This window comes from Podarcis melisellensis, assembly GCF_964234715.1.
Source record: "Podarcis melisellensis genome assembly, chromosome: 5".
In the NCBI taxonomy this organism is placed as follows: Eukaryota; Metazoa; Chordata; class Lepidosauria; order Squamata; family Lacertidae; genus Podarcis; species Podarcis melisellensis.
Window position 1 is genome coordinate 4,931,211 of NC_138537.1, and position 23,939 is coordinate 4,955,149.

Below are 23,939 nucleotides of genomic sequence, written 5' to 3' on the forward strand. Positions count from 1 at the left end.
GCTGTCTAGGATAAGGTCTGTGGTGCTCCCAGTGACACCCAGATTTTTCTGCATCCGCCTTCGCTTTCTTCCCGGGGGGGGGGGGGACAGCTCTGTCACGCAAGTCTTGCTTGCTCTAGGCATCCTTTGCTGGGAAGCGGCTCCCGCTGACAGAGGAGGGCATTACGCTCCTGTGTAGGAGTTCATTAGCAAGGGAAACCATCAGCGCTCATCCCAAAATGCCTTCCTCATCAAGCTCTGGCGGCGAACGGCTCGAGGTGAGAGCTGAGGGAGCAATCTTGGGAAAGTTGCTCCCTTCCCGTCCTTCAGCTCCACTATGTTCATCCCTGGCTGTGCAAAGAGACAAACGGCCTTTCGGCAGCAGGGCTGGACCAGCCAGGCATGGACCATGCGGTAGCGGCGTTTTAATGGAAAGCTGCTGGCAACGCAGCAAAGCCGGGCGTGATTTTGTTTTTCAAAAGCCAGATTGTTGTAAAGAGCCAAAGAGACAAGCAGCCTCTTTGCTAAGCAAATCCTGACACTCCTCCCCCATTCCGGGTCTGCCCTGAGACCTGCAGGTTTAGAGCGGTATACAAATTTTCATCATCATCATCTTCCCAGATCTGGCAGCGAGAGGCATCCTAGACCTGCAGCAAGGCTTTGTTTGTTCCTATGCCACCTTTCTTTATCAATAAATTAAAAGCGGCTTACAAAAATACTAAAGCTAAATGTTTATTAAATTTGCATAAGGCTGATGGCCGAAGAATGGATGCTTTTGAATTCTGGTGCTGGAGGAAACTCTTGAGAGTCCCATGGACTGCAAGAAGATCAAACGTTCCATTCTTAAGGAAATCAGCCCTGAGTGCTCACTGGAAGGACAGATCCTGAAGCTGAGGCTCCAAGACTTTGGCCACCTCATGAGAAGAGAAGACTCCCTGGAAAAGACCCTGATGTTGGGAAAGATGGAGGGCACAAGGAGAAGGGGACGACGGAGGACCAGATGGTTGGACAGTGTTCTCGAAGCTACCAGCATGAGTCTGACCAAACTGCGGGAGGCAGTGGAAGACAGGAGGGCCTGGTGTGCTCTGGTCCATGGGGTCACGAAGAGTCGGACACGACTAAACAACAACAACAGATCTCAGGGCAGGTCACAACATCAAATTACAATATATAAAAAACACAAAATACATTATAAAAAGGAAGAAAGACAACCCAATAACCCCCCCTCCCAAATTTTGAAGGGCATCAGATGTCCATCAGCCAAAGGCCTGGTTAAAGAGGAACGTTTTCGCCTGGCGCCTAAAGTTGTATAATGAAGGCTGCTGCCTGGTTCTAGGGAACCGTCCACTAAAATTACTTCTGTCTTATCTGGGTTGAGCTTCGGTTTGTTGGCTGTCATCCAGTCCATTACTGAGGCAAGACAATGGTATAGCACTTCCATTGCCTCACCTGCAGATCTGAGTGTCGTTGCCATATTGCTGACACCACACTCCAAAAACTCTGGATGACCCCACTCAGCAGTTTCATGTAGATGTTAAATAGCATCGGGCAGTGGTTGTCAACCAGTGTGCCGTGGCACCGGGGGGGGGGCCTTGAAGGATGGTCAGGGGTGCCGTGGGCAGCACTGGCCTCTGTCCCTCTTTCGTTCCCTCTCTCCTCTGATGTCCTTCAGAATGTAAGATAAGAAATATATCTATTTGTGCTTTTTTATTTAATAACTAAGTTTTGTATACTTTGCACACACCCCCACACGCATATGCCACTTACATAAAATAGTATTAAATGTTTATTTTAAAAAATAGCACTAAAAACAGATTTTTTTTATATAACATTAGACTTAAGAAACTTATCAAAATATGGATAAAATCAAACAGTTTTAAAAACAAATACACGTAATAAAATTACATGGCTGGGTAGGCTTAGCCTAAACAAAAAAGGTTTATAGCAGGCGTCAGAAGCAGACCAGCGAAGGTTCAGCTTGCCTCATCTTAATGGGCAGGAACACCCAGAGCACGCTGAAAGATTGATTCCTTGAGAGTGTGGAATGAACGTTATGTGGCACTGGCATAGGAGTGTGTAATGTTCTGACTGAGCCCCTGCGCTCCATATTTGTGAAAAGCGCTCCCTGCCGCATGGCCGTGGCTTTATTAAGGGGCTTGACCTCTCCCCAGGGGGTCGCTTTGTATGGCCAAGCGCACTTTCTGGCTACTGAGCCACTGCCTGGAGCACAGAGCGCCTTCCAAGAGTACAGAATTTGGCCGCCTCTGTGCCTGAGCGTGTCTGGGCAAAGTTACTTGGGGATGCTGGCTCTGGGAGCAAATCTTGGGCAAGTTCCACCCAAAGCACTCTTTAGCCCTCCTTCCTCCGTGGTAGAAAAGGAGAAATGTATTTCCTTCCACCCTGGCGCATGCCCGCCGATGAAGTCATTTCCTCGTGCTAATCACTGAGCATGCTCAGCCTGGCGACGCGGCCATTCCTCCAGATTAATTAATTAATCCCCATTTTTGTGAATGTGGAAAACAACTGGGACCGAAGACTGCTGCTGCCCTGTTTATTTTATTTATTTGAAATGCCGTGCTCCCGCCACCAGAGCTCCGAGCTTCCTCTAAGGCAATGGAGCAGCCCCCCGAACCAAGGAAAATACAATCCTACGTCAAGCAGCTGAAAAGCCAGAAATAACCTGTAAAATGTCAAACTGTCTTCACTGGGGGACACCACATTGCGAGAGTCTCCTGGACGCCTTTGTCCTTCTGTCGGGCGGAGGGGGCGGGGAGCGCAGCTCTCTCTGTCCCCTTGTGGCAAAACTGAGCACCTGTTTGATGTGCACCTCTGGGCAGCTGCGATGGAAACTTTGCCTGGATGCCCCGAAGGGCAAAAGTTCAGGTCTCACCACTTTGTGGGATCTGCCACAGAGCCGGGAGCCAAGGCTGGCTCAGTCGCACCGGAGGAAACCTGAGCAATGGCCTGGGAGTGTGCCTCTCACATGGGATTCATTCAGCGCGATTTCAAAGAGTCCTAGTCTCTCTGTCTCTGTCTCTGGGATTCTTTTGGGGTTTGGTTTTGTTTTCTTGCTTCCCTGTGCCATGAAATATTTTTCTTCTCACTTCGGCCTGCCAGGCGTCCTCCGGCCAAGCTCGGCTGTGTTCAGGAAAAGAAAAGAAAGAAAGAAACCCTCCTGCCTTTGGAGCGGACGGCAGGCAGGCAGGAGTGCTCCGGCCCTCTGCTCCTGTTAACAGCTGAGCCAGGATCCGGCTCAGCCTCCCCTCGCTGCCAGCCGGGCTCCAGCTCCAGCTTTGCCTTATGATCCATTTCTTTTTCCGAACCACAAAGCAGCATTTCCTGACTTAATCTCTCTCTCTCTCTCTGCTGCTAAGGGAGTTGCAAAATTCCCAGCGCCCCGCCGTGTGCCTCAAACGTTCCTGCTTATCAGGGCTGCTTCTGGAGCCCACCAAACGCAGAGAGAAGCTCCCTCCCTCCCGCCCCGTCCTTCCTTGGGAACCCCGGGCGGCTAGAAACCAGCGTCTTATTTCTCTGTATTTCCCGATCTGTAGAACTCTGCATGCCCAGTAGAAGCTTCTCTCTAGATTCTGACAGCTGCATGTTCTTCCTGGCCTCCCTTAAATGCAACTCTTAACTTAAGAGTTAAGTATAGCACACTCAAGCTGGTGCAGCAGAGCGGTTAGAGTGTCGGTCTGGGACCTGGGAGATCAGGGTTTGAATCCCCACTTGGCCATGAGGCTCTCTGGGTGACCTTGGGACCAGTCACTGCCTCTCAGCCTAGCCTACCTCACAGGGTTGCTGTGAGGAAGTAATTGATGGGGGTGGGCAAGCCACCTATGCTACTGTGAGAAGGGGATGCTACTGTGAGCTCCTTGGAGGAAAAGGTGGCATATTGTTGTTGTTTAGTCGTGTCTGACTCTTCGTGACCCCCTGGACCAGAGCACGCCAGGCACTCCTGTTTTCCACTGCCTCCCACAGTTTGGTCAGACTCATGTTCATAGCTTCGAGAACACTGTCCCACCATCTCGTCCTCTGTCGTCCCCTTCTCCTTGTGCCCTCCATCTTTCCCAACATCAGGGTCTTTTCCAGGGAGTCTTCTCTTTTCATGAGGTGGCCAAAGTCTTGGAGCCTCAGCTTCAGGATCTGTCCTTCCAGTGAGCACTCAGGGCTGATTTCCTTCAGAATGGAGAGCTTTGATCTTCTTGCGGTCCATGGGACTCTCAAGAGTCTCCTCCAGCACCAGAATTCTAAAGCATCCATTCTTCGGCCATCAGCCTTCTTTAAGGTGGCATATTAGTGCAATGGTAAATATAAATAAATAAACTCCCCCGCCCAACCAGTGTAGTGGTACATTCTCCCTCTACACTCGCCCCCGTATTAAATTAAGTCTTTTGCATTTGAAGTACTGTGAGCTCCTCATGAGTAGGAATCAGCCTGCCTGGTGCACTCCTTGATTGTCTAGTAGGAAGACTCCAAGCCCAGCGATATGGCCACTTTCTTCCCAATCAGCAAAGTTTTGTCCTGATAAGAACAGGAGGATAACCAGAGATCAGGCCAGGGCAGGAAAGGTCTGCTCTATCCATGCTGCTTTGTGTTGTTTCTGGGGTGCAGGGTTCAGCCCCGGGGTCACCTTGGGAAGAGGTATCTCAGCCTCACATGCCTTTTCTTCCTTGAACCCTTTTCACCTCTGGCCCCTGGAAGAGGAAAGGAGAACTAGTGGACTCCACAGCAGCTCAGGAGCTGCACTTGGGTAAGGAGTGCTGCATTCGGCTCTCTCAGCTCCCCTAGGGACAAGCTGCTGCCATTCTGACCTCAGATTTTTCATCTATAAAACAGGGACAACGGTGACCTCGAGTAGGGATGAACAGATCAGCTTCAGTCTGCCTCGTCTTGTTTCCATTCATGCTCAGTCACAGGTCTCTTCCGATCCATTTTCTGTGGGCTTTGTGAAAGAATGCGTGGAAAGGCTCACGTTCAAATTGTGCACTTTTTCATACACATGCTCCCCTCCCAAAAATACGCATCTTTCCATGCACATCTCTGTCCAACGTGCATTTTGTATAAATGTAAAAAATATGGATTACTTTGCACACTTTTTTGCACACCCGAACTGCGCTGCAAACTCTGGGAATGTCCGTGATCTGATCAGGGCAGGGAGCAACTTTGGGGCCCACAGGTTGGGTCAGTCTGCTGCAAAAAGCAGTCTTCATTTCAAGTGACTGTGAAGTACCTTGAAAAGGATAAACTAGGCTAGAGTGGGAAAGGGGGGCAGCAGGAGGGGGCTGGGCCAGGAGTGCCATAAATGGGGGAGGGGGGGTCCTTTGACCATTGCATTTCTGCCTGCCATTCTCCCATAAACCACACATGGGCATTGGGCAAAAGGAATCAATGGGCAGTGCTAGGTTTCGGTGGGTGTTAAATTTTACACTCAAGCAGCTTGGCTGCCACAGTCCTGTGGACATTTGGTAACTCCAGGTGCAATTGGGAACCTGGTGTGTGAACTGTGTAATTAATTAATTGTTATTAGCATTGCAGGGGGAGCGGGGCAGACCCCTATATTTCTCCCTCACACTACAGCGTGACTGTGTCCTTTCCCCGCTGTGACTGGGCGAGCGCAGGATTGAATGTGGACAGGATTTTGCAGAGAAGAAGCGTTAAACCACAAGGACAGGTCCCTGCCCCGAGGAGCTTGCAGGCACTCTCTGTGTGCTTCTCTCCTGTGCCGCAGGTGGAAATCTGAGCAGGTTCTCCTGCCTGGTTTTTATGTCTTGTTCTTTCCTTCTTACTCCTAGGAAGAGGGGCTGCTCATATTCCGCTGGGCATTTTCTTGCGTCCATAAAGGAAGCAACACTGCCACCTGGCGAGGATTTGTTTGCATAGGCAAAATAATTCTGCACCACATCACTGGCAATGTTGATTTTGCTCTGAGAAAAAGCCCCAGTAAATGAACGGGTTATAAGAGGTGGGGGTGGAGGGGGGGTAGATTTGGGGTGCTGCCAGGACGGCAAGCGTGGGGACGGATCCGACCCCTCAAGCCAAAGCCTCTGCTCCAAGTCCCGTCTTCCAACGTGGAGACAGCCCCTGGGCCTCCTCTTGCCAGCCGTCGCGAAAAGCAATTCTGTTTTGAGATAAATAATCATAATTTATTATTTATACCCTGCCCATCAAGTGCCTTTGACTGTGACAGTTCAAGGGAGATAGAAAAGCAAGGAGAAGGGGAAGACACTGAGATCAAGGGCTTCTGGGAATCATAGAGGTGGAAGAGACCCTGGCGGTCATTTAGCCCAACCTCTGCAATGCAGGAATCTCAGCTAAATCATCGCTGACAGACGGCCATCCAGTATCTTTGGCAATTCTCAAATTATTCTCAAGATACGCTTTTTTGGTCCTCTTTAGCGCTGCCTGCTCCTCCTAATACAGTGCTTCTCCGTCCGTCCGTCCCCCCAGGCCACACTTTCAGAATAAAAATTTGCTCATGACACACCATTTTTTTTGATTGATACGAAATACATTGGCAAATAAAAAGCAGCAACTCCCAGCAGTGCGTGATTTATAACATAGGTAAAGGGACCCCTGACCATTAGGTCCAGTCGTGACCAACTCTGGGGTTGCGGCGCTCATCTCGCTTTACTGGCCAAGGGAGCCGGCATACAGCTTCCGGGTCATGTGGCCAGCATGACTAAGCCGCTTCTGGAAAACCAGAGCAGAGCATGGAAACGCCGTTTACCTTCCCGCCAGAGTGGTACCTATTTTCTACTTGCACTTTGACGTGCTTTCAAACTGCTAGGTTGGCAGGAGCAGGGACCGAGCAACGGGAGCTCACCCCGTCGCGGGGATTCGAATCACTGACCTTCTGATCAGCAAGCCCTAGGCTCTGTGGTTTAACCCAAAACCACTAAAAAGAAAGATGATTTCTATACTATGCCGTGCTGTGCTTTACTACAGTGAAATGCTTACATGGTTCTTTGATTGCCCTTGAATCTTCCTGCCACCCTTGCCACCCTCTTCTGCTACCCTCGCCCTCCCTTTGAGAGCCACTGTCCTAAGATTTCCTTTCTCCACTCCAGGCTGGTAGAAGAGTTTATGCTGCTGGCAAACATGGCCGTCGCCCACCAGATGCACCGCTCCTTCCCGTCGAAGGCCTTGCTGCGCCGTCATCCTCCGCCCCAGAGCAAGATGCTCAAAGACCTCATGGATTTTTGCAGCCAGATGGGCCTGGAGATAGACTGCAGTTCTGCCAAGGCCTTGCATGTGAGTCTGTGCATGGGACATGCTGAGAGCCAGGGCCTCTGCGGGCTCGGGGGGGGGGGCGGGATAAATGCGGCTGCCTCTCCCTAGACTTGACAACTTTTTTATTTTTCAAAAAATCGATTGTTTTATTGTGTATTTTAATCATGGATGCCTATATTTTAATGTGTGCACGGTTGGTTTTCGTGCTTGCAAACTACATTTGGCACGAAGTGCTACATCAATTAATAATAATAGTAATAATGACTCTTGTAAGGGTTTTTTCAGTGGCTAATAATCTCCCTGTGCCGTGCTGCTTTCTAGAATGTCCTGACCCTTGGAGAAATGGCTGCCGGCAACACGTTTTGCAAGAGAGGCGAGAGCAAGCAGTGCCTGTTATTATGCTTGCAATGATGATCGCTGTGTAATTAATATTAGTAGTATTAATGCCCAAGGTGGCGGGGAGGAGATTCCCATTAAAAGTCCAATAAAAGGCTGCCTTTTGAGTTTCATAGGGACGCGGGTGGCGCTGTGGGTAAAACCTCAGCGCCTAGGACTTGCCGATCATCAGGTCGGCGGTTCGAATCCCCACGGCGGGGTGAGCTCCCGTCGTTCGGTCCCAGCGCCTGCCAACCTAGCAGTTCGAAAGCACCCCTGGGTGCAAGTAGATAAATAGGGACTGCTTACAAGCGGGAAGGTAAACAGTGTTTCTGTGTGGTGCGCTGGCTCGCCAGATGCAGCTTGTCACACTGGCCACGTGACCTGGAAGTGCCTTCGGACAGCACTGGCCCCCGGCCTCTTAAGCGAGATGGGCGCGCAACCCCAGAGTCGGACACGACTGGCCCCTATGGGCAGGGGTACCTTTACCTTTACTTTGAGTTCATAATAGAGGCCAGGCTTAAGGGAGGGACTCCCTTGATCCCAGGCTCATTCTTTTAAACCAGCCTTCCCCAACCTGACGCCCTCCAGCAGCTGGTGTCACCAAGGGTCAGGAAGGATGAGAGAAGTCGGGCAACTTCTGGAGGGCCTGTGGTCATCCGCCCCCCAGGCTTAGACATTGTGCTACATCTGCTATCTGAGACCTTTTCCTTTTCTCTTCTCACCAGGAAAGCCTGAACAAAACCTTTGGAGAGGACAAATATGCCGAAGCGAGAAAGGAGGTGCTGACCAACATGTTCTCCCGCCCCATGCAAGTAAGTGGGAGGCCTGCAGTCACTGCCACCGACATCCTTGTCACAGAGCAAAAGTAAATCTCGCACAGTTCAGAGTTGGAGTTAACTCCTTTTTTATAGCAGAAATAATAATAATAATAATAATAATAATAATAATAATAATAATTAATAATAATATATTTATACCCTGCCCATCTGGCTGGGTCTCCCCAGCCGCTCTGGGCAGCTTCCAACAGGACATTAAAATACAATAATCTATTAAACATTAAAAACTTCCCTAAACAGGGCTGCCTTCAGATGTCTTCTAAAAGTCAGATAGTTGTTTATTTCCTTGACATCTGACGGGAGGGCGTTCCACAGTGCAGGTGCCACTACTGAGAAGGCCCTCTGCCTGATTCTCTGCAACCTCACTTCTCGCAATGAGGGAACCACCATAAGGCCCTCGGAGCTGGACCTCAGTGTCCGGGCAGAACAATGGGGGTGGAGACGCTCCTTCAGGTATACTGGACCGAGGCTGTTTAGGGCTTTAAAGGTCAGCAGCAGCACTTTGAATTGTGCTCGGAAATGTACTGGGAGCCAGTGTAGGTCTTTCAAGACCGGTGTTATATGGTCTCGGCAGCCGCTCCCAATCACCAGTCTAGCTGCCGCACAGATTTGGCTGAGTGTCAGGCCCAGTGAGCCCAGCAGCTCATCCCTGGTGGGTTTTGCTCCATGAAATCAGTTGCCTTGTAGCCCCTTCAGCTTCTGTGCCTCCTCTTCCCAGTCTTCTCCCTCTCCCTTCTGCCTCCCCAGTTTCTTTAGACAGCGCCTAATCAAGCCCACAATGCGTGTGGATTCATTTTTCAACAACCCCTGAAAGTGCACACCTCTGTAAGCTTGTTCATCTCTTAAGTTCCCACAATAATCTTGGTGGAGACTAAATGGGCTATTTTTCTACTGATTAGCTTACGGAACTCACTGCCACAAGGAGTGGCGGTAGCCACAGCCTAGGAAGCCGCTTTACACTGAGATAGACAATTGGTTGATCTAGCTCAGCATTGCCAGCACTGACCGGCAACAGCTCACTGGGGTCTCAGTCAAGGACACCTTCCTTGTGGGTGCCAGCCTCCCCTCCAATGGATGTGGGCGTGGGGTAGGGGGGAAAACAACAACATGGGGACTCTGTCCAGCATGGGAAACTCAGGAACCGAAGCAGAAATGGGGTCAGTCTAGATCCCGGCTCCTGGTGTGTGGCTGTGTCCCACTTCCTCATGGGAATATCAGCGTTTGGAAACTGCTCCCTCCTGCCCAAGCCTCCCCATGGCAGGAGTTTTGCTGTGTTTATCCAAAACCCCAGAGCAAAGCAGCCTGACCTCCTGCGGTTTAGGCAGCCGTCTCGAGGAGATTGCGCCTTTCCACAGAGGAAGGCGGTCTGTGCTGAGTGGGCCTTGATTTATTACGGGGCTGATTTTTAGATCGAAAGCTGCCGGGAGGGGGAAGCGCATGGTGCCAAGTCCTTCCCTCGGTCTCCGTGAGTGATTGCATCAGGAGATGAAGGATGACTCCCGTTGCGGACGGCGAGAGAGGCAGGTGTGCGCCTGGGCGTGTGTGGCTGCGCGGGAACCCTGCCGGCGGGAAGCTGTGCTCCGCAAACAAGGTCGAGGGGACCTTGGACCGCTCCGAGGTGGATTTGGGGTGCCGAAAAAGGCCGATCCTCTGGCTCCGACTCCCTCGCTCCAAGGCCCATGGCAGCCCCAGCGGAAATCCTTCCGTGACGCGCAAGCCCATCTGTTCAACCGTTTGCCTGGTCCCCCTGCCCCATCCATCACCTGGGCTTGCCCGGCCCCTTCACAGGCCCAGCCGTCCCTCCTGCTTTGCTTTTTTCCAGCCTCCTTTGCCTCGGACAAATCTGGCTGCAAAAGGAGGTCACGCTCCTGAGTTTGGCAACACGAGAGAAGAAACAGTGCCTGCCTAAAACTCTGGAGAAAGACGACCCATTTTGACGTTCTGTTTCCTTCATCCTAATGATACTTGCTGCTGATGCTGCATTTATTTATTTTTTCATTTATATGTTAGCCCTGTCACTCAAACAGCTCTTCCGTCAGGTAGATCACTCTCGCATTATTACTCTCCACTCCCGGACCCCCATTTCAGAAGGAGGGGTGAAGAGAACAGGGGTTTCTTTTCTCAGCCGCCCCTTCTGTAATTTACGGAGGCAGGGCTAAGAACACAAGAATAACCCCACAGGCCAATGACCCATTTGGTCCAGCTTCCTGTTCTCACACTGGCTACCCAGAACATCAAATCAAATAGTTGGAAGAGACTCGAAGGGTCCTTAGCCCAACCCCCTGCAATGCAGGAATCTCTGCTGAATTATCCGTGGCAGATGGCCATCCAACCTCTGCTTAAAAACCTCCAAGGAAGGAGGTTCCTGAGGGAGGGAGACCGTTTCTTTAAGTAACTCAGAAGCAGAATCCGAGCCCAAGAGCCCTCTCCCCTCCTGTGCCACCTGGGGCAGCAGAGCAGAGCCATTGTAGCTGGGACGAGAGTGTCCTGCTCCACGAATCTGTCCAGTCATCTGTGTTGGTGGTGATCATTGCCTCTTGTGGCAGCCAGTTCCGCAGTCTCATGATGTGTTTTGTGAAGAAGTGCAGTGGTATTCGGGTTACAAACGCTTCGAGTTACTAACTCCGCTAACCCAGAAGTAGTACCTCGGGTTGCGAACTTTGCCCCAGGATGAGAACGGAAATCGCACGGCAGCAGGAGGCCCCGTTAGCGAAAGCATGCCTCAGGTTAAGAATGGTTTGGGGTTAAGAACGGACCTCCGGAACAAATTAAGTTCGTAAGCCGAGGTACCACTGTATTCTCTTTTGTCTCTCCTGAATCTTCCAACATTCATGAAGCAGAGCAGAGACATCACTGTTAGCAGCCATTAGCAGCCTTATGAACCTACCTGGGCCTACCTTGCAGGAGGGTTGTAAGGAAGACAAAGCTGATGAAGAAGTGAGTCCCCAACTCAGCCTCTCAGCCAGAGGAGGTTGCACTCAGTGAACATCTCCACTGCTAATCCCACGGATGAGAACGCAACGTGCAGCTTCCTTTTTCCCTTCCCTTTTCTAACCATTAGTGCAGCAATGGCAGCTAGCAAGTGCTTAACAATACCCAGCCTCCTCCTTGCCTTGAGCGTCCGTTCTCCAAAAGCAGGCATGTCGAGAAAGGAAGAGGCGGTAGCTGTTCTGCTTCATTAAATGCTTGATTGGCAGTTGTCAGTCAGTTGTCAGCACGGCAAGACGGCGGAGGAGGAAAAGCTGTCAGAAAAGAGATAGGTGTTCAAGCCCTTTTCTGGTGGGGCAGAATGGGGTGGGGTGAATCCTGTCCCAGGCACTAATCCAGCCTTCTCCAATGTGGTGCTGTCCAGTGATTTTGGACCACAGCTCCTATCAACCCCAGCCAATGAAATCACTGGAGAGCACCAGGTTGGGAAAGCGCTGCATTAATCTATTAGGTGTCACAGACTGGTTGGTCACAAAGAAATGGTGGGGGGCAACTCCCTGGGGTCCTGGGTGCCTGAGGACCCACAAAATTCCCCATGAAGGAACCGGGCACCCACAAATTTCAGTGCCAGGGCCATGCATGCTGCATGGCACCCACGGACCCAGGTACCCACAGTCACAGGGCCAAGCTGGCACTCCTGGTAAGAGGTACCAGCTGGGGTACCCCCAAGTGAAGAAGGCTCAGAGCCCAGGGAGTGGTGGTGGGATGACGGTGGCAAAGAGAAGTCCAGACTCGGAAGGAGAAACTGAAGCAGGCAAGGGGAAGGGGTGAGGCCAAGAGGCAGAGATGAGTCCAGCTGGTGAAGAGCCCCAGGTGTCTCCTACTCGTCCTGTGACAAGCTCTCCTCCCCACTGGTCTCCCAGAACCAGAAGAGGCATGAAAAGGGCAGGGCAGCAGCAGGCTTCGCGCGGGCGCAGTCTCCAGTTGCTTGGAAAAAAGCCCTAGAGGTGAGGGCTGTGGCGAGGCGACTTTTTCAGTCTCGGCAACTTGATTCATGGGGATGAGTTGCTGTCCTCTTTAGGCTTGACACCCAGCCAAGTCTGCGGAGATTGTGCTTTTGCTAATAAAGAGTTAACTCCAACTTTGAACGGTGTGATTTACTGCCGGCTCGCTCCTTGACATTAGGAAATGGAGACATTTCCACCACCACGTGTGGATCACAAAGCTCTGTCCTAGGGAGCCACTTGTGTGACCGTGCCCCCTCTTTGGGCCTTGTTCTGCCTCCCCCCCACCACTTGCAACAGCTCTGACCCGCCTCCTTTCTCTCCTCGCAGATGGCTGTGTATTTCTGTGCCGGGACCCTGGAGGACGAGACCCTCTTCCGCCACTATGCCCTCAACGTGCCCCTCTACACCCACTTCACGTCGCCCATCCGCCGCTACCCGGACATCATGGTGCACCGACTGCTCTCTGCTTCCCTGGGTGGGTTTCCCTGGGGAGATGCCCCTAGCTCCCCCTCCCTGGGGTCAGGCTGGGCTGCTCAGGAGAAGGGAGAGGGGCTGGGCGACTGCATGACCCGCCATGCTGGGTCACACCAACGAGGGTGGCATCCTGCCCAGGGTGGTGCTACTTATTGCATCTTAGGGTTGCTCTTGTAGAACTCAGCCAGGAAAATTATTTGGGGGCTGCTTGTGGGATCAGGACGCTGGACTAAATGGGTCTTTGGCCTGATCCTGCAGGGCTCTGCTTATGTTCTTACGGGGAGGCGTTTGGCAGCAAGCCCTTGGAAAAGCAAGTTGGGATCCAAGCCGCAGGCCCCCACCTCCTGGTTTGGCCTCAGACACAGCACAGTCCCTGCAGCCCCAAAGGGGGTGAGCAGGCTGCTGCTCCCTCTGCCTCTTCTGACAACCCCTTTTTCCAGGCGATGGCCCTGCCCCAAGGATGGAGGAGGCCGATATCCAGAAGCAGGCTGAGCACTGCAACGACAGGAAAATGGCTTCCAAGCGGGTGCAGGAGCTCAGCGCCGATCTCTTCTTTGCCGTCTTTGTCAAGGTGAGGCGGGGCGGCCCTTGGGGGTGTGGCGGGGGCTTCCCTATAGGCTTCCTCCTCCCGTTTTCCTTGGGTCTTTTGCACAGCCCGTCTCTGTTGCCTGGGGTGTGGCTGGGCAATATCCCAGGGTCCGCTAGGAAGGAGAGTCTTGTGTCGGCTCTGCTTAGCACACCCTCCCTGTCTCCCCTCCCAGGAGTGCGGCCCCCTGGAGTCGGAGGCCATGGTGATGGGTGTCCTCAATGAAGCATTCGACGTCCTGGTTCTGAGGTTTGGTGTCCAGAAGCGGATCTACTGTAACGTAAGTGTCCCTCTCCCAGCCGTGCAGGCGCCCGTGAATCCAATCATGACATTGGCTTGAATGTCTTTAACTCGGTATAGATTTTTGATTTAACTGTGCTGTGCTGTGCTGCCTGATTGCTTATCATCTCCCTGCGTCGTACATCTTTGGGCTCCTTGGGCAGAGAGGCAGTTTGTAAGCAAATCCCCCGCCAGGCCTGTGCCGGCGGCATCTGCAGCTCCTTGCAGGCCCCAGGTACCCCTTTGATCCCTGGAGAACGCAGTCAAGTGGTGCATTAATTTTATGTAGTAGTAATAATAATACAATGGATGCTCGGGTTGCGAGCGTGATTCGTGCGGGATGCATGTTCGCAACCCACGTCTCCATGTCTGCACACGTGCGGGTTGTGATTTGGCACTTCTGCACATGCGCAAAGTGCAATTTAGCGCTTCTGCGCATGCATGACCGCCGAAACCTGGAAGTAACCCGTTCCGGTACATCCGGGTTTTGGCGGTCCGCAACCCGAAAAAAACGCAACCTGAAGCGGCTGTAACCCGAGGTATGGCTGTAATAATAAAATAAAATAACATAAGAAGTTATTTGAGAAGTATCATTTCCCACATAAAGGTTGAAGAATTCAAGATGTTCACCCCACCCCCAGCTACAGAATTTGGAACGCCAAGGAACATATATTTTTTTGAATTGTTAGCACTGAGAACCACCTCCCCTCCCCATTTTGACACCATCTTGGCTAGTAGCTTCTTCCAAGGGCCTTGTGCAAGAGATGCTCCTGTCAGTTGGTGTCGCATAGCCTTAAAGGGGGGGGGGGCGAAGCTCACTTGTAAGGTTACAGTTACTATGGACAATATGGATATACAATAGAGATTATGAAATAATACACAGTAGAAAATGTTGGCAATAGGACCCGTGGAGGGGATGGGGGGGGAAGTCTCAAGATTCAGAGAAATCTCCTTATATGGATATATATTTGGTATTGTTTAAATTAATAATAATAATAATAATAATAATAATAATAATAATAATAATAATAATAATAATAATAAAATAATTATGCATCAAACAATAAAAGCTTCCCTAAACAGAGCTGCCTTCCAACAAAAAGGGCGGCTTCTAACAAAACGCTAAAATACAACAACCTATTAAACATTAAAAGCTTCCCTAAAGAGGGCTGCCTTCAGATGTCTTCTAAAAGTCTGGTAGTTGTTATTCTCTTTGACATCTGGTGGGAGGGAGTTCCACAGGGCTGGTGCCACCACCGAGAAGGCCCTCCCTGTAATTTGGCTTCTCGCAGTGAGGGAACCGCCAGAAGGCCCTTGGTGCTGGACCTCAGTGTCCGGGTTCTTTGTAAAATCAAATAAAAATGATTTCAAAAAAGAAAAAAGTGTAGGGGCCCCTTTAACTGCTTCTGCAGTCTGTCTTGCCCCATCGTGGTTCAAGGGCTACGCTTTTCTCCCCTTGGCTCTCTTTGAGGCCTGTTTCCTCAGTGTCCGCTCCTCCATCTGTGAAATGGGAGTGAGACAGGGCTGGTGTATAAGACACACTCGGGAGAGAGGCATGCCTCTTAGTCGAACACGGCCAGGGCTAGGTTGCCATTCCTAGCAAGCGCTGGGTCTGAGGGGTTTTGGGGGGGATCCTTGGAGACGCAGCAGCCGTCTTCTCCAGGCAGCTTCCCTTCCCCGTCCCCTGTAAGTCCTCTTTGCCGCCATCCCGGCACGTTTGCCTTCCCTAATTGCTGTTTGGGGGGCTCTTGTGCCTTGGCGTTCGGCGATAATGAACCGTCCTCAGCGCAGCTGCCTCGAGAGGGTGCCTCCGACTCCTGCGCCCGCCATCTGCCCCTCCATCAGACCCTTCCAGGGGGGGTCGTTATCCCTTCGCAGCAGCCATAAAACCGAGGAGAGGCGGCGTGGCGAGGGCTTTTGCCTCTTCAAACGAGGGAACGGGGAGACCTTGGTTTTAATTTCAGCTTCGGAAACGGGAGCTCAGGGGCACCGGGCACTCGGTCCGCTGTTCCCTGGCACTTGTGAGAGGTAGAAGCTTCTGCCAGCTACAAGGTTATGCGACGTGGAAGGGAGTCGGGGGGACGACGAGAGGGGGGCCCCCTAGGGCTTCTGCTTTGTGGGTTTCCTGTGCTTTGCACAGAGAGCTCTCTGGACTTAGAGAAAAGATTTATTTATTTTTTAATTGCAGATGGAATCTGTACGCACACAGGCAGACTCTCCTGCCTTATAAGCCGTCGCTCACAATGAGGACGGCCTATCTGATCAATGCAGACTTTCAGTCATCCCCTTTTAATTACATTTGAAGCAAGGGGTGCCTGCAGCAAATTGTTGCAGTGCAAAAAGGCTCCCCTTGGGTGTCCAAGTCAGTCGACCATTCCCTATTCCTGGATACTCCATTACATTTCCTCTGTTTGGTTCGGTTTGCTGGGCTTTTGTGGGGGGGGGGGGCAGTTTCCGCCAACTGTCAGTCAGTGTTTTGTGGCCAGTGAGCCCACCCACTCCTCATTGGGCTATTTTGAGGCTCCCCCCCCCCATTTTTCCAGCTTGCTAACACCTTCCTCCCCTGTGTGGGTGTTGCACTTTTGGCAACATCAGCATCAGCAGCCATGCCTGAACATCAGAAATGGAGTGAAGGGGGGGGTAAATTACTCCTGGCTCCAATCCCTTTGAAACCAGCAGCCAGCCTTTCTCTGGTTGTTCTGCACGTATGCTGAGCTTTGGCAAGAGCCGTCTCTCAGAACCAGGGTGGTTGGCGGTGGGTGAAATCAGGAAAACACTTGAGGAAGATGTTGTTGTTTAGTTGTTTAGTCGTGTCCGACTCTTCGTGACCCCCTGGACCAGAGCACGCCAGGCACTCCTGTCTTCCACTGCCTCCCACAGTTTGGTCAGACTTATGTTGGTCGCTTTGAGAACACTGTCCCACCATCTCGTCCTCTGTCGTCCCCTTCACCTTATGCCCTCCATCTTTCCCAACATTAGGGTCTTTTCCAGGGAGTCAGTCTTCTCTTCTCATGAGGTGGCCAAAGTCTTGGAGCCTCAGCTTCAGGATCTGTCCTTCCAGTGAGCACTCAGGGCTGATTTCCTTCAGAATGGAGAGGTTTGATCTTCTTGCAGTCCATGGGACTCTCAAGAGTCTCCTCCAGCACCAGAATTCAAAAGCATCAATTCTTCAGCGATCAGCCTTCTTTATGGTCCAGCTCTCACTTCCATACATCACTACTGGGAAAACCAGAGCTTTGACTATACGGACCTTTGTTGGCAAGGGGATGCCTCTTCTTGAGGAAGATACACCTGGCCCATTCCAGACCCCTCTGCTCCCTGAGAGCCCAGGGATGTGCCTAGCCCAGCCTTCACCATTCACGTGCCTTCCAGAAGAATAGGATCACAAGTCCCATCATGTAACAACCAGAACACCCACTTTAAATAACAATAAATAATAATAATAATAATAATTAATTAATTAATAAATAAATAAATAAATAATTTTATTTATACCCCGCCCTCCCCAGCCAAGACTGGACTCAGGGCAGCTAACACCAGGTATAAAAACAATTGATTAAAATACAACTTAAAAACAAGATTAAAATACAACATTAAAATGCAGCCTCATTTCAGTAGAAACTCAAATCAAAAACTTTTGGGGGATGAAAACGTCAAAGCTTCCCTAAAGCCAACTTTCCAGACTGGTCCTACGTGGGCCAGAAAAAAGCCAAGGAAGTCCCCAAATAGGAGTTCCATCACAGAAGGAAAAAAGAAAGAGGAGAAGGGGATCAAGTTGATTCCAAGCCGAAGGCCAGGCGGAACAACTCTGTCTTACAGGCCCTGCAGAAAGAAATCAGATCCTGCAGAGCCCTGGTCTCATGAGACAGAGCGTTCCACCAGGCCGGAGCCACCACCGAGAAGGCCCTGGCTCTGGTTGAGGCTAATCTGACTTCCTTAGGCCCCGGGACCTCTAGGGTGTTGCTATTTATGGACCTTAAGGTCTTCTGTGGGGCATACCGGGAGAGGCGGTCCTGTAGGTACTAGGATCCTAGACTGGCATGTTTTGATGATTGCACTGTTTGTGAGCTTCCTGCCCTTGGATAGGATAGAAATCTAATAAACGTGAATAACGTAAACGCAATCAATGGCCGCCGTAACAACGGCTGCACCAGCACCTGATCCCACGCACCGTTCTGCATGTTTCCGTAAGAGCCCCTGCTCTCTTCTTTCCTCTTGCAGGCCCTGCCGCTGGTGGGCTTCCAGTTCCAGAAGCTGGGCAAGAAGCCGCAGCTGACTCTGATGTGGGAGCCAGAGAGCTTGGAGCAGGATCCTGTCCAACAGGTAAAGCCCCCTGCCCGCCCCAGTCCTTCCCTTCCCCAGGAGTGTGGGGCATGGCTGTGGGTGAATGCAGGAAGTTGCCTCGTGCCTTTCCTATTACTTCCTTCCTGATCCTTTTAACCAGGGGTGCCCTCAGGGGATTGAACCAGAGGCCTTCTACATGCAAAGCAGGTGTCCTACCACTGCACTTGCAGCCCCTCCTCCTGCCTCTCTCGCTTGCTTGCACCCTCACTCACTCGCTCTGTTGTACGTTAGGGTGCAACGGAGCCGGCACAGAAGAGGGCTCTTGCATGACTTAAGACAAACGGACTTGGGGGCCTCCAGATTCCCAGACTATCCCTGCACTTTAACCTCTTGAGCTGACCTCTTTGGTGTTTAGACTGGTGCTTCTCAGGCTTACAGCTTATTCCTTCTTCTCTCTGCGTCCTAAAAATCAGAGGTCAGGCTGCAGCTATCCTCTGAGAGAGCAAGTAGCCGGTGTAGCTGCCTTGTTCTGCTACAGATGGCTTAGACTAGGTGGAACTAGGAACTTTTCTGTTCAAGTACAGTAAAACCTCGGTTCCCAGACACCTTTGTTTTGGAACGTTTCGGCTCCCAAACACCCAAAACCTGGAAGTGTTCCGGTTTACGAACGTTTTTCAGAAGCCAAACTTCCAACATGGCTTCTGCTTGAGTGCAGGAAGCTCCTCTAGCCAGTCCTAGAATCATAGAGTTGGAAGAGACCACAAGGGCCATCGAGTCCAACTCCCTGCCAAGCAGGAAACACCATCAGAGCACTCCTGACATATGGTTGTCAAGCCTCTGCTTAAAGACCTCCAAAGAAGGAGACTCCACCACACTCCTTGGCAGCAAATTCCACTGTCAAACAGCTCTTACTGTCAGGAAGTTCTTCCTAATGTTTAGGTGGAATCTTCTTTCTTGTAGTTTGGATCCATTGCTCCGTGTCCGCTTCTCTGGAGCAGCAGAAAACAACCTTTCTCCCTCCTCTATGTGACATCCTTTTATATATTTGAACATGGCTATCATATCACCCCTTAACCTCCTCTTCTCCAGGCTAAACATGCCCAGCTCCCTTAGCCGTTCCTCATAAGGCATCGTTTCCAGGCCTTTGACCATTTTGGTTGCCCTCCTCTGGACACGTTCCAGTTTGTCAGTGTCCTTCTTGAACTGTGGTGCCCAGAACTGGACACAGTACTCCAGGTGAGGTCTGACCAGAGCAGAATACAGTGGCACTATTCTGTCAGAAGCTGCACCTCATTTGTTGAATATTTTGGAAGCCAGATGGGCTTCCAGAAAGGACTACATTCTACAAGCGTGGTTTGGCTGTATGTATTTCCTACAATAACTTGCTTCACTTTTATTCTCAAGCAGTGTGTGTGTGTGATTGCAAGTCTGCTGTCTAACCAAGATTCACAATCTTAATGATACTAAAAGGGTTTCAATGGGTAATTGGAACCAAATACTCTAATACTGTCTCTTCCATTCAAGCCCATCCACATTACCTCCCAGCCTGCCAATTTGTGGAGTTCCCCCTTTGCTCCTCTGGCATTAGGGACAATTCCCCCAAACCGAACAGGTAAGGGCTATAGTAGCCCATCTGCTTTACCTGCAGACAGTACCTGGTTCGATCCCTGGCTGTATCTCAGGTAGGCCTGGGAGAAGACTCCTCTCTGAAAACTGTGGAGCTGCTGCCAGTCAGTGTAGACAGCACTGAGCTAGATGGACCAATGGTCCAACTTTGCAGAAGGCAGCTTTCTGTGATCAGGGCTGTTTATGTTGCAAACCGCCCTGTGATCTTCAGAAAGAGGACAGGGTGTAAAATTAATTAATAAAAATGATGGAATTTAGGCTCATTCGCATCACTTGGCAGCTGTATTGTCTGACTTCTTTGCAATGCCTTCCTGGTTAAGCCCTCTTCCAAAAACTTAATTGACACATTGTTTGCTCCTTCCCCTTCCAGGCTGTTGCTCCTGTTGCCAGGATCCCCACTCTTCCCACTGTGCTGTCCTAGCATGCATCCTGCTCTGCCTCCAATTCCCGTGGCAGTGCTCAGATTCAAGAACCCTTGCATGCCACCCCCCTGCTCCTAAAACAGATTTCCCGCGACGTGGTGTCAGATGCCTTAATAGAACCTCTCTCGATCGCTCTCCCTCTATCTTGTGCGTGTCTCTCACATCCATTAAATCAGTAACTCAGCCGCAGGGAGGCATTTGTTGGGTTTGATTAAGCTCTGCTCTAGTGCCAAGCGCAAGTTGGCAGCCCTCCCTAAAGCGCCCTGGCTAATTGTTTTGCAGTCCTTGGCAAGGGGCCCCTGGTCCTGCCACCTGGCTGGGAACGAGGGACGCTGGGCATAAGGCAAAGGGATCCCTAATCCTTCCGAGGAGATGCTTCTGCAAACCAAAGGGTGGAGCAATATGACTGTCTCTTGCCGGAAGAGAAAATTCCCAGGACCTTCAGCTCACATGGTACCTGTGGCCCACAGCTGCATTTCACGCAGCCCCCAGTGTCATCAGCTCCAGAGAAAGGAAGACCCTGCTCCCCCCCCCCCGAGAACTTCTGCATGCACTGAGCTATGGTCCTTCCCTGAAGAATTCACTGGGACATAGGAAGCTGCCTTATACATACTGACGGAGTTATACCCCTGCACCCCTCGTTGACCTTTGCCATCCACACAAAACTAAATGGGGCTTAGCACTATAATCTTTTTTAAAAAATAATATTTATTACTTTTAAAAGTTACAAAAAAGGAGAAGAAAGAAAAAGAAAGACAAAAAGGAAAGAAAACAGAAGAAAAAAACACACAATACAATACAAGGGGCTTAGCACTATAATCTTTGGCACCGGCCTTTTTGCACGTTCCTGCCTGGGTAGTGCTTGTCAGGTATTCTAAGATAGACTGCCTCTGTGTAGAGAGGTTCTGTTTAGCTACCAAATACCTTCAGATCAGGGATGTGGATGGCGCTGTGGGTTAAACCACAGAGCCTAGGACTTGCCGATCAGAAGGTCGGCGGTTCAAATCCCCGCGACGGGGTGAGCTCCCATTGCTCAGTCCCTGCTCCTGCCAACCTAGCAGTTCAAAAGCACATCAAAGTGCAAGTAGATAAATAGGTACCACTCCGACGGAAAGGTAAATGGCATTTCCATGCGCTGCTCTGGTTCGCCAGAAGCGGCTTAGTCATGCTGGCCACATGACCCAGAAGCTGTACGCTGGCTCCCTTGGCCAGTAAAGCGAGATGAGCGCCGCAACTCCAGAGTCGGTCACGACTGGACCTAATGGTCAGGGGTCCCTTTACCTTTACCTTTTACCTTCAGATCACCTTCTGTGAACTTCCTGCTTTTCTAGACCAGAAGGAGTGGCTTTCAGGGACATCTCAGCCTTTTTGAATCAATCACTTGCCAGCCAGCTAACCTGCTGCCCTTTTTCTTCTTCTTCCTTGTCGCTCAAGGTCATTACTGTTTTCACCTTGGTGGAGGTCGTCCTGAGGTCCGACAACGTCCCCTTGAAGTACAGTGCGGTGCTGAAGAGGCCTGGCGGCGAGGAGTGACCGGCTTCCACGTCCGGAGATGGATTGTGCCCAGCTGACACTGCCAAAGCAACATCCCAAAGGGCCTCATCCTACAGTGACTCTCTCTCTCTCCTGGGGAAAGTCGGGCTGTGGGCCTCTCATTATCAATTTTTGCGAACGGGTTTTGTTTTATGTCTGGATTTTAACCCAAGCCAGCAGCAGCGGGGATGGCCGCTCTCCAGGCACCCCCGGCTACTGCAGGGACCTGAACCCTCCTCGGCTCCTGGCTTTTTAGACCCTCCTTTTCTTAAACAGGCCCCTTGCAAAGGACACAGAGGAGCTGAGAGCAGCCCGTGGTGGGATTCCTGTGCCTTAAGGCATTCCTTGCTTCTGTGTTTGTGGCTGTGGCCGTGCGGGCATAATAATAAAAACACCTTGGCCAACAACACCCGTGAGTGCGTGTGTGTTTGTGCAGGTTTCCATTGTCCTGATTTCGCTGGCATTTTCTCATTTGACATTTCAACACGAGAGGAAGTTCTGAAACGGTTGTGAAGCAGCAACGATGCTGTTCTCTTCCTCTTTCAATCCCACACACTCATCTCCATCCTCTGCAAAAACAGCACCGTCGCCTGGGAGAGAAACAACGGTGACAAACAATAAATCTGGTTGTGTGTGTTTTAGCCAGTTGAATCTGCGCTGGTGAGTGTGGAAGGGGGACTAAAAGAAGACTGGGAATTTTGGAAGGGGGTCAGAGCTTTCCCTACCCCCACGACCACCCAGAGAAAAAAACCTGCTAGGAGGTGGGGAAATCAGCAAATGGAGAAAACAAGGGTCATCTAGTCCAGCTCCTGCAATGCAGGAATCGTTTTGCCCAACGCGGAGCTCGAACTCATGACCCTGAGAAGAAGCTAAATGCCAATGGGATGGGGGTGTGCAGTCAGCCAAGGGGCCACCATCACTTTGAATGCAGTAAAAAAAAAAAGCGTAAACTGTTTGCAGTTGGAGGCAAGCGAAAACCGCACGGGGGTGTACAGCTTGCTCAGTTCAAGGAATGTGCTTCATGCTTGCTACAGAGATAACTGTATAGTCAGGAAACACTTCCCCACCTAAAATATTCTGAAAATATTGCAACACTTTTCTTACCCTTGGTTAAACTCATTTACTTTATCTGTATTAATAATGTCATCTGTATTTTGATCCTTCTGGGCATAGACTGACTGGGACAGGGAGAAATGTAAAGTATTGCACTTGGGCAAAAAAAAGGAGAGGCACAAATACAAGATGGGTGACACCTGGCTTGAGAGCAGTACATGTGAAAAGGATCTAGGAGTCTTGGTTGACTACAAACTTGACATGAGCCAACAGTGTGATGCGGCAGCTAAAAAAGCCAATGCAATTCTGGGCTGCATCAATAGGAGTATAGCATCTAGATCAAGGGAAGTAATAGTGCCACTGTATTCTGCTGTGGTCAGACCTCACCTGGAGTACTGTGTCCAGTTCTGGGCACCACAGTTCAAGAAGGACACTGACAAACTGGAACGTGTCCAGAGGAGGGCAACCAAAATGGTCAAAGGCCTGGAAACGATGCCTTATGAGGAACGGCTAAGGGAGCTGGGCATGTTTAGCCTGGAGAAGAGGAGGTTAAGGGGTGATATGATAGCCATGTTCAAATATATAAAAGGATGTCACATAGAGGAGGGAGAAAAGGTTTTCTGCTGCTCCAGAGAAGCAGACACGGAGCAATGGATCCAAGCTACAAGAAAGAAGATTCCACCTAAACATTAGGAAGAACTTCCTGACAGTACGAGCTGTTTGACAGTGGAATTTGCTGCCAAGGAGTGTGGTGGAGTCTCCTTCTTTGGAGGTCTTTAAGCAGAGGCTTGACAACCATATGTCAGGAGTGCTCTGATGGTGTTTCCTGCTTGGCGGGGGTTGGACTCGATGGCCCTTGTGGTCTCTTCCAACTCTATGATTCTATGATTCTAGGCCACAGCTAGGGCTGGGCGACCAGCTAAACATTGTGGTATACCGATATCACCGTGTCTGAACTAAGGATGGAGCTGGGGGGGGGGGTGTCCGTGTGAAACTGCAGAAAAGCAGAATTTAGCTCCCTGTGCGTCAGCTGAGTTAAATCCTGCTTTAAAGCTCGCTCCGTATTTTGTAGCATTTTTCTGGTTGCCCATAATAATGGGACTTTTCAGGGGGAAAAGAGGCGGTTCAATCTTCCACCTTGCATGCTGATGCCCTCTTCCTCTTCCCCTGCTTAGCTTCTCTCTAAGAAAAACTTAATTCAGCTAGAAAATAGCACCCCAGGAGATGACGATGTTGTTCCTGTTATGAAATAAGTGGTGGAGCTCCAGCCACATCGCTGGTACTCAACCCAACACACCTGGGAACATTGCTCCTTTAATTCTCC

At 50.8% G+C, this 23,939-nt stretch overlaps 1 protein-coding gene across 5 annotated transcripts in view; it reads left to right on the top strand.

Annotated features, from left to right (window-relative positions):
- DIS3L2 (DIS3 like 3'-5' exoribonuclease 2) overlaps nt 1–21,971 on the top strand; it is a 211,185-nt gene extending 189,214 nt beyond the window's left edge. For all 5 annotated transcript variants that reach the window (XM_081910808.1, XM_081910811.1, XM_081910809.1 and 2 more), the window contains 7 exons: nt 7,047–7,230; nt 8,313–8,399; nt 12,686–12,833; nt 13,273–13,403; nt 13,594–13,698; nt 17,919–18,020; nt 21,464–21,971. In XM_081910808.1, the coding sequence (XP_081766934.1) occupies nt 7,047–7,230; nt 8,313–8,399; nt 12,686–12,833; nt 13,273–13,403; nt 13,594–13,698; nt 17,919–18,020; nt 21,464–21,562 (856 nt within the window). In that variant the 3' untranslated portion in view covers nt 21,563–21,971. The remainder of the gene's footprint in view (nt 1–7,046; nt 7,231–8,312; nt 8,400–12,685; nt 12,834–13,272; nt 13,404–13,593; nt 13,699–17,918; nt 18,021–21,463) is intronic.
- The last annotated feature ends 1,968 nt before the right edge of the window (nt 21,972–23,939 follow it).